General features: G+C 33.3%; 1 protein-coding gene across 1 annotated transcript; it reads right to left on the minus strand.

Annotated features, from left to right (window-relative positions):
* Positions 1 to 3,327: 3,327 nt before the first annotated feature.
* LOC130657373 (cerberus-like) lies at positions 3,328 to 6,011 on the minus strand. Its single transcript, XM_057460356.1, has 2 exons — positions 5,734 to 6,011; positions 3,328 to 4,097 (listed from the first exon to the last, which is right to left on the minus strand). Exons 1-2 carry the CDS (start codon positions 5,745 to 5,747, stop codon positions 3,650 to 3,652), a joined length of 462 nt encoding a protein of 153 aa, XP_057316339.1. The 5' UTR covers positions 5,748 to 6,011; the 3' UTR covers positions 3,328 to 3,649.
* Between the last annotated feature and the right edge of the window lie 4,993 nt (positions 6,012 to 11,004).

Consider the following 11,004-nt stretch of genomic DNA (forward strand, 5'->3'; position numbering starts at 1 on the left):
AAAAGCCATGAGCCTTTCACCTTGTTGATTAAACAAGTAAAAAATCAATAATTTTTTTATTATAAAAGTGTAGTGTTCAATGCAACAATGACACATCTTAATATTTCGAATAAAAGCCCGAGAGCTTATCGTTTTTCCCAAATTTAGGGAACGTCTATTTCCGAGGGTCGCGCGTTTAAAAGAGGGAAGGGGGTGCTTGGAATAAAAAGCCTTCTATAGGCGCGCCTATTAGAGAATGAAGTTTTTAAAAAAACATTACAAGGGGGCAGGGGTGATTAATCAAAGGACGTCGATGTTCGGAGCATTAAGGCAATCCAAAAGACCAGTAAATAACATGTAATATAACCTTTTGCAACACGCAATTTTATTTACATACACTGTTGGACCACTAAACTAAAAAAAATCATACCATGCTCTGTAGCCTGGTTTCAACATAAATTACATTTTAAACATCCAAAAATATTTATCTATCACCAAGCAATTTCAAATATATTTTGTCATCTTAATTTGGCAGTAAAGAAATAGCCTTTGTTTTAATACAATTTGATACCGTCCGCAAAAAACCGCAAAACTGCTAGCGCTAAATTGATCATAAATATTGGCTGACCCAGTCGTTGTTTTTTTGTTGTTGTTTTTATGTTCTTTTTAAATATAGTGGTAAACGTCACGAAACATGTCATGGACATGTCTGGATTTTCAGACTCATCATTTTTATTAATTGGAAAAATTTCGATACTAATTTGTTTCTAAAACCGTGCAAAATACTTTTAATTGTTACTGAGCGGTTAATTAAAAATATATATTTCTTGTTTTTTTAACAAGCTTTGTGCAAGGGTTCTTTATACCATATGTAGCTACCCTATGATCCCTGCGTCTCTGTGTTAAAATTTGAAAACAATCACGTCTTCCTTGTTATGCATACAAGCGTTAGTAAATTCCAAAGGGACTAAAACCAATGTTTATTTTCCAACGTTTTATTGAAATGTAATTTAAAAACGTGTACGTTATAGTAAGGTGAAACGTTTGACAAAAATGCTCAAATCCTGTCGACACAAAATAATATAGAAAAAAAAAATGATTTAGTCTTATCTTATATTGATATTCCATGTGGTCAAAGGTGTTGCCAAAACGTATTGCGGCACTTTCTTTGAATACATGAAACACATTACTTGTGGTGACATTAAGGATTTTGCCACAATTGCTAAAATTAAAAATTAATCAGTTTACACTTATGGCATTGATTGCAAGCTAGGTGTTGCGACGTGCATTGAAATTTTCTATATTTAATTAAGGCATGGAATGAATCATTAAATTAAATTAGTAATGCCTGTATATTGGATAGAAGGGAGGGGACGTATGTGCAAGTCACCTTTGTCAAAACCAAGCCCATGATTTTCGCACAACTGTACACAATTACATGCAGAACGCTAAACATGTTGCTTATATGTCTTTTTTTTGTTTCACTGTAGCTAAGTTATATATCTAAGCAAATACACGTTTCACAGAATTGCAAGAACTACGAAAATTATATGCCTAGATCGTTATTAGTCTTTATTTCTTACGTTATTTAGAAAAACACATATTTGTGGTTCTTATTTTTCAGCCAGCCACTGTGTCGTTTTTTTTTTATATATAAAATCAGTTCTTACAAAAAAACGCTTGATCGATGGTTGTACTTTTCTTGTTAACTTTTATTATGCATACGCCACCTGAGCTATCTCCAGGCTGTTGGTTTTGTAAGCAAGAAAGTATGAAAAGAAATTTTGCACGATTTTTAATTTTTTAACGAATGCTAGTACCAGTAAGGAATAACATTTTATTTAAGTTTTATTTATCTCTAATGCCATATGGACCTAATTGCCGCGCGGTTGTTCACTCATGCATATGCAATAAATAAAAACGCGCGAAACTTTCCAAATACTTTACAAACATTTAAGTCGAATTCACATTAGCTATTATTTCATGCTTTTTTGGTGTGTCAAAAATTTACATAAATGTAAATCCGGCTTAAACTGACCTGGAACCAAAAATCTAATAGATGTGAACGCCACTTTAGAAATAAAATGTTTTCTGTAAACTCGAAATTATTGACCTGTTGTGTTAAGTTTAACACCCTCTTAAATTTTTTCCGTGTTTGTACATCACTAATTAAAAAAATGGTTTTGAAAAAGATTGCTTGTTAGCAAGGTATGATAAACAGATAAGGCCACTGAACAATTAAGGACTTAAAAATTGGCTTACCGCAAACTATTTTCATGTACTATTACTTATAGTGATTAAATTTAGAATGTTCGTTCTCACAGCTAAGTCCATTAACAATTTCCCTTTGTTTATTATTATTATTGCTAATATTTACCCAGTATGACCTGTTCAGTTTTGAATGGTACCGTTCTCACTAAGGGTCCTACAAAAGGGTCCTAGTGCACTTATATCTTCCATTTGAGCTACGGAAAGCATGCAAGCACTACAGCCGCTCTACTAAACAACCGCCTAAGATATCAGTCCTATTCTCATGCCGAACGTTGAGTAGAAAGGATAGATTCACACTTTTATAGTCTCTGGCATGACTCAGTCGGGATTTGAACGAAGACCTTCTGCACTGGGGACGACGAAAAGCCGGCTCTCCCATCGATACAAATATAATCGGTTCGTAGGATAGAACTAGTTCAAAAGATTTATTTGGCTTTATCTAAAACAATTTCCATATACTCTTCAAAATCTCTTAAGTTTTAGTACGCACCCGGCCCAATTTGTACGTCGTTTTTGCTCCTAAAATTAGTAGAAAATTTATGTTTGATAATGTCTTCTGGAAATCTCATAATCTGTTGCTTGTGTACACTGTTATTTACTTTGAATTCAAAATATGATTTGTTTTTGTTTAAAAAAAAATTCGCATAAGATTAAAGCCTAAGAATTAAATTTATTCGTTAAATCTTATATGAGCTATTTAGTATAACCAAAAGTCTGCATCCATTACTGCTCCAAAGACTTATATCCGGATATCCGAAAAATGTTCGTAGCCTAAAGAAGAGTGAAAACACTAAATGATGTTGTGGTTGATAATTAACGAAGAAAAAACTCACTAAAGTTGAGATTTCCCCGTGTTATGACTTTTTTGTAATAAAAGAACTTTCGCGTCTTAAAAAATGACTGAAAGATTTTGCCCGCGAAAGAGGCTTGCAAATTCTGCGAATTTTAATACGATTAATTGCAAATGTGCACCACAATAAATGAAAAAATGGTATTCTCGCCATGTGTAAATTACAAAATTATATTGCAGTCTTACAGAGAGAAAGATAGACAGCAAATGGTATAATCTTTGGTGATTCAGAGGTGTTTCTTTTTAAACTCATATCATCAACAAGACTGTTGTTATACATAAAAAATAATCAACATAAACAATTAATAAAGACACTGAATGGTTTAACATGGATAATAAAAGGGTTTATAGATCATTAAGATATTTTTCCGAGACTTGTGTAGATGCAAAAAATGTTCTAGCTGCCTCCTTATGATCGTATAAGGAGGTAGCTAAATTAAATAATTATAAAAATAGTATTAAATAATTTCTCCTGGGCACGGCCCTGTAAGCGATTTAGCGTGTAATTAACGTGTTTATCGAGCATCATCGTGTCTTGACAAGTGTCCCTCAACTGCAACTGCATGCACGAGTGACATTGACTTCTTTAGAGTGTTGCGTATTGTCATGGCAGTTCAGCATAACTTTTTTTAAAATGACATGTTTTGGTCTACATGTTGGCACAGGGGATTTGGATTGGATTATTTTCCCAACAAATAGTAAAGGCTTTGCTTTCGATAAACAAGAACCAAAACACATTTTATTTGAGATAATCACAGGCTTGCAATTTTTGTGGCGTATAGTCTGGTGAAAATGTATTCCGTGGCAAGTTATTCCTCTTATGTTCATAAGTTTTGCTAATTCTTCTCTGTTTTGCTTTGATACAAAGCCATCAGCTGATATTTTCGTTGCGAGATGACTCATTTTGCTGTCGTGAAATGTGGCTTTGATGGGATGTGAATGCGAGAGTAGCGTCTCGAGCAAAACCAAGTATATTATTAAAGTTGTGATTGTGGTGCTAGAATAGACAAAAGACATCATATAAAAATGAAATATGCTAAATACTGGAAGAATCAAGGCTAGGATATTCATATTTCTTTTACAAACACCAAATATCTGGATTTAAAAAAATCGAGATTTTTGTTTGCTGGTGTTAACAAATCCAGTTTTGTCCCTTGTTTTATTTCGTGTATTAATCACGAAGAAATGCATTACAATATTTTAATTCCCTCGTAACAAAATAATTGAGTATTGATGGGTCTATCAAGGATACATTTGCGCATGTAAATATGCGAAATATTTAAATTCCATATAAATACAATTGTGTCTCGTACGTAGTGTCTCGACAATTCAGTGAAATTGATTTTTAGGGTTTTTTAGACAGTCATTTAATTCAAATTAACGCTTAATATAGAAAACAACGCACATTTTCTTCGATTACTTGTTTTTGTTTCAAATTTTCAAAAACGCGTTTTTGTTCCAAATTCCACACAAGGCGTTTTTGTTTCTACTTTTTTATAACACGTTTATTGTTCGTATCTCAATTAGTAACTATATATAGGCTGCAACAAGGATCTTTTGTTTGTTGTGACTGCTCCTTGGTGTAGAAGAAAGATGTTTAATCAAGACAAACGTTACCACTATGGATAAGATCAGAAATACTTTGGAGGGTTTTTGTACAAACTCATATTGCGCGGAGATAAATCAACGAGTTCGCGCAGAGACGTATCCTCTGGGTTAATCCACGGGTTTTCCCATCCTTTATATATCGCATTTCGTGTTTCCGCAGTTTCTGGTGTGCAAATAGACAGATTACACGTATTATTAATATAGAGATAATAAAATGCACATTTTTTATAAGAACAAGTTTATAAGAACACGAGCTTCATATTTTACCCCAAAATAAGAACAGTTTCCGTTTGAAATCATTGTCTTAAAAACTAGGAACAACTAAGTCTGACTTTAAAATAATCCAGAAACGTAAATTTATTTTTTTAGCTTATGGTCTTTTCTTTTCTCAAAGACAATAACTGCAAAGTACTATTTAAATTGGCCCGATTTTCCATGGACATAATTATAGGGCTCCAGTTGCAACAACACCAAAGTGCCTGAAGAAGTGATTAGATTTGGTACGTCTTCGATCACAACAACCGCATTTTATGTTTTCAAAAAAGAAATATCGAGCGCGGGAAATTGTGCAGGATGTTATTTCCAAAGCGACTCGCTGCTCCCTATCCCCAGAGAACCGTAATTTGTCAGATATAAATTTTCGCGATTTCCCCTTGTATTTAATAAAAAGAACTCCAATGTAAATAAGATGAAGCTAAAGATCGAGCTAACAGTTTCCATTCATATTCCATCTTTACCATCACACCTTCTCGAACGAATATACGGAACGACAACAACTCCTTATGGCAAAACGATATGAGGGAAGAGCTTAACAATCGCATTTTTCTCATAGAAAAAACAAAACAAATGAAACTGAATTTTTATTGCAGAAATAGAAACACGATGTGTTGTGGAGTTGAAGGAACTTTAACAAAACGTGTTTAAATAAGTACAAAATAATAAAAAAATAGATAACTTCAACCCAAGAGATATTTCAGAAAGTCTTCTATCTAAGTCTGGGTTATCGAGACTGTAAATAATCTCACCTATTAGTACGCATATCGGATTTTTCACAGCTGTCTTCGTTCTTGTGTAACTCCCATCAACACTTTCATATATTAGTTAGCAACTTGGAATCATTACCTTTTATTAGCCAACAAACTCATTAAAACTTATTTTATTATTAGATTAATGTATTAATTACTAACAAGCTTAAAAACAGATTGAAACAATTTGTGCACTCAATTAGATGATCTACCGTTGATCATATTTTGTCTTCATCATAATGCTCTTTTCTGTTTGTCACCAATTAAGTCATATTGTTGCTAAAAATATAAATTTTATCACCCATAAGATTAAAGGTGGTTTTTTGAAGTGCTGTCTGGTTTACCATTGTGGTGTATTGCACATCATGCTGGGCACATTTCTGCTATTGTATTTATGATTATACTCGTTGCAATCTCGATCCCAGACCTTCCTTTAGAGCAATTTTTATTCTGATAATACTGTGGCTAATTGGTGAGAAGAGCCTTGAATCGAGAGTGAAAGAATTACGGCAGATGAGATTATTTTTTTGGCTCTCTTGGTCTGCCAATATACAGAAAATTTAAGCTTATCAAAGTACGATGTTAACAATATTTCTATCTATATATATTAACTTTCTATATTGTGCGTAATTACATGCACGTGATAATTTTTATCAGAAACATGTACGCGATATTCATTGGTAACCATTTCCCACCGTTTCAGAGACCGTAAAAATAGTCGAAGATAGTTTCTTCTCCAGAAGGCGTGAATTTAGGAGTCTTTCGATAGTGGATGCCTTTCTTAATTTTTAAAGGTGCATTAATACACTCTGGTTGGATAATTTAGATATTAGATTAATTAGTACAGAAGAAACATCTATTTTATTCAGATGGATTTTCAGAAAATATACACAGTATTCCGCAAAATTTTCGAAAATCCGTAAAAAATAATTTCGAGTCCCAAAAAAAAAGTTCCCACGAGAATTTATGCCAAATAAGGATATAAACGCGAAAACTTTAAATTTTAAACGATTTATGAAAGCGTGTGCAAACATAACTCTAATAATTAGTTAAAACTACACTTACAATATTTAAAACCTTTTTATTTGTTGTATTTTAACTTGCTACTGAGGAAAGAGGCTAAAGCCCAGCTTTGTTCACAATCAAACAGACCCAAGATATACTACAATGGACTTCATCTCCCTTGAGTTCGCAAGGAGCAGGGATTTTTGTTCGAAATAGGATAAGGTTAACTTAAAAAAAGAACATGGGGAGAAACTTCGTAACGGGACCATAATATTTGCTTGAGTTCTGAGTTAAAGTAGTCCAATGTATCTCTTTCTTATCTGTTCTCATAATAACACCCGTATTCTGTTTGTCACAGGAAGTGATGTCGGTCTAAAAATGCACGCAATAGCCATCCTAAAATGTCGAAAATCTGAGGACTGGCGAACCCGTAAAATTTTTTACGGGCCAACCAATAGTCCCCATAATAATAGCCATATTGTATCTGTCAAACCTAGCACAAAATAATAATGCGGAGATATTTACGAACCCACGGATTTATCCAAGGGCCACCGACTAGTCCATATTATGTTAATAAAATTTTCGTATGTGAGGCGAAGATGGTAGCTGCGAGAAACGACGGTCGATTGCCAATGAATTTTGCCGAATGGTGAATTGCGGTGGATTTTCACAGGCTGTCGACTAACAGTTGCAAAATGTTGTTATGCATTATATTAATTTCACCACAAGTACAAGCCATGTTGTTTTTCGAGTCGTAAACATATACATGTTGTGAAGACTTTTACATAAATAACAAAACCTTACCAATTAGTGTCTTGGGCAACGTCACCATCTCATTAACATTTTGACTAGCGCAATTATAATTTTATAGAAGGAAATCGCCGTTTGCTCGTGTCACACATGAAATACGACTTTTGTATCATGTGATAAGCTGTTGGTTATTAATATTTTCTCTTAGCAACAATAATTAAAGTTTGCAACGTATTCACATTGATTATCTGGAACATACGTTAATTTAATTAGCTGAATATATAAGACATTCATTTAAAAACAACAAGCCAAGCAAAAATTTTTTCGAGTCGTCTTTAGGAGATATGTTGTAATTTCCAAAGATTTTAAAATGGTCGATGCTAGGTAACAATTTTGTTGCTGTCTTTTCCTTATATTCTTTATTATTCCTTTAATGCCAGTTATGTAAGATGAACTCACAAAATATTTTGTCGAGTCACATCATGCTCGGCACAGATTATAAAACCAATATGCCTGGCTATGTTTGACTGTAGCTATAAAACAAATTCTGAGCGTTGTGCCGGGCTAAGGTATGCTTATAATGTTGTAGAGCTGCTTATTGGGCATAAATCGTGGTTAAAGAGAGCTACATCTTGGAAGTTTTAGCGAGATTCAGGAGCTCAAATTATGAAGAATGACTTGAGATCTGTGTCAACACTTATCGAGACTGTAAATAATCTCACCTATTAGTACGCATATCGGATTTTTCACAGCTGTCTTCGTTCTTGTGTAACTCCCATCAACACTTTCATATATTAGTTAGCAACTTGGAATCATTACCTTTTATTAGCCAACAAACTCATTAAAACTTATTTTATTATTAGATTAATGTATTAATTACTAACAAGCTTAAAAACAGATTGAAACAATTTGTGCACTCAATTAGATGATCTACCGTTGATCATATTTTGTCTTCATCATAATGCTCTTTTCTGTTTGTCACCAATTAAGTCATATTGTTGCTAAAAATATAAATTTTATCACCCATAAGATTAAAGGTGGTTTTTTGAAGTGCTGTCTGGTTTACCATTGTGGTGTATTGCACATCATGCTGGGCATGATGTGCCATAAGCCAAGCCAAGCAAAAATTTTTTCGAGTCGTCTTTAGGAGATATGTTGTAATTTCCAAAGATTTTAAAATGGTCGATGCTAGGTAACAATTTTGTTGCTGTCTTTTCCTTATATTCTTTATTATTCCTTTAATGCCAGTTATGTAAGATGAACTCACAAAATATTTTGTCGAGTCACATCATGCTCGGCACAGATTATAAAACCAATATGCCTGGCTATGTTTGACTGTAGCTATAAAACAAATTCTGAGCGTTGTGCCGGGCTAAGGTATGCTTATAATGTTGTAGAGCTGCTTATTGGGCATAAATCGTGGTTAAAGAGAGCTACATCTTGGAAGTTTTAGCGAGATTCAGGAGCTCAAATTATGAAGAATGACTTGAGATCTGTGTCAACACTTGCTAGCAGATAGTGAACTGATTATAATTAAGGCACAATATAATGTAATTTTTATTTATCCATCTATATACAAGCATCTGATAAAAAAATACTCGAAATAGAAATTTATTAATACTAATTTAGTGCAGAAGGGTCTTGGTTGCATGTTAATGAAATAGCGTAGACGTCGTCGCTAGGTAACCATTTTCTCAAACTTAAAATTATAAACAAAAAATATTTGAGCCATATAAAAAACAAATCTGTTTATTGACATTGCATCCTAGTGGGTGCAATGTCAATAAAAACATCAGAAGCATAGACAGTAAAAAAGATTCCCTGGCCACTACCTCTATAAAAATCCTGAAACCTTTATATCGTTTTCAGTATCAGGTAAACTTCAAAAGGCTGACGAAGTTTTTTTGCTAGTGTATGCGCTCTTTGGAGAAATTTAGAGATTTTATCGTTTGCCTTTTGCACTATAACCGAAACTGCAGTCAAATGGGATGGAGCCTTTAAACCGCAGTCAAATGGAAGTGATCCTTCAGCAACTCGGTTACTTATAAAGGTTTAACCATGTAGACCCGGGTGAAAATTAATTAAAAAAACCTTTTTTCCATTAATAAATTCTCCTCCTTTTTTTAGAGTTCGTTTTGCCGAAAGCAGTAGACGCTACAAATTGATTTATGTTTTCAGAAAATGATTTTCTTCACGAAAAGGTGACAAATATCGTTTTTTACAAAGGTTTCCGCAAAAATGTCAATCCCAATTACTTATATTGATATGTATATCTTCTTATCTGGCAAGGTTTATCATCTGGAGGTAATGTATCAGTAGGTGTTGTCAAGATTGTCATCAATACACGTGTTTATATTATTTATATGTTTATAGGCTGATAATATAGTTACTTTTCACTGCTTATTCACAAAGTATTCAGAAATTTGATAGGGTTCCTTCCGAGAAACACTTTTAGGGTACCAAACAGAGGTTAGGGCTCTATACATTTTCAGAAAACCGGGTATAAGAAACATTCAGGTCGAGCTCAAAATGTGTATTTCTTAGAGAGGAAAACTTCCAAGTTGTAGTTCGAAGCTGTAAAACACACAATTAAACTTGGCAAATTTAAAACTAAATTTTTAAATTTCTCAGTTATACAAGCACCCTCGCATATTGGTGAGAGAAAAATTAAAAATAATTAAACAAGAATGGCTAATTGATACACATTAAGAGTTGTAAGTGTATATTGAGAAAAGGAAAATTTGGTTAAAAAAAGGACAGGATATGAAACGAATTAGCCAAAAACAATGAAAGTCAAGCCTAAACCAATATGGCTAAGTTCTAAGTTAAATGAAAAGGAGGGAATTCAAATTTCTAAAAATCAAAATACTTGAGTCTTCAGAGGACTAAAGATAACACGTCTTTTTGTCATCGCTTTCAAAAGTATAGCCAGGTTGCCCGTGGTAAGAAAAAAAAACATAGCGAGGGGAAAACTTCTTGACACCCTAGATACGAGTACGATACGGCGCGACATAAATTTTAACAGATCATAAAAACTAATTAATTTTGGCGCCAATAACGGAGCAAAATGGTTACATCATGTAATTGATTGATTTATTAGTAATGATGTATTGACGTAAGTTAGTTAACGTTAATCAAATTAATGTAAGGTTTAGAGTTAGTTGATGTGTGCGCGGTAAAACGTAATGTTGTTTCTTTTAGGACAGAAGCAGTATAAATAAAAAATAAAACAGTCTCGAATTCATTCAGCGAAATTGACAGATGTAGCTTTGGGATTTAATGTGCGATTTTAAGAAGAGAATTCCGCGATTTAAAATTAATTTTTAAGAACTTTTATTGTGGCGAATTTTCCTGCAAGTCGCAAATAAGTAGCAAAGTTCTCCCGAAAACGAACTTGTAAATCGTGACTTTTAATAATTTTTCAGTTTTCTTTTTTCCGAGAGCTGTTTAAGATAAACCTCGAAAGTAGACATTGGGGACGAGGATAAAGGAAATTTTTTGAAATAGATAAAAAAT

The sequence above is a fragment of the Hydractinia symbiolongicarpus genome, chromosome 9 (assembly GCF_029227915.1).
Source record: "Hydractinia symbiolongicarpus strain clone_291-10 chromosome 9, HSymV2.1, whole genome shotgun sequence".
Taxonomy (NCBI): Eukaryota; Metazoa; Cnidaria; class Hydrozoa; order Anthoathecata; family Hydractiniidae; genus Hydractinia; species Hydractinia symbiolongicarpus.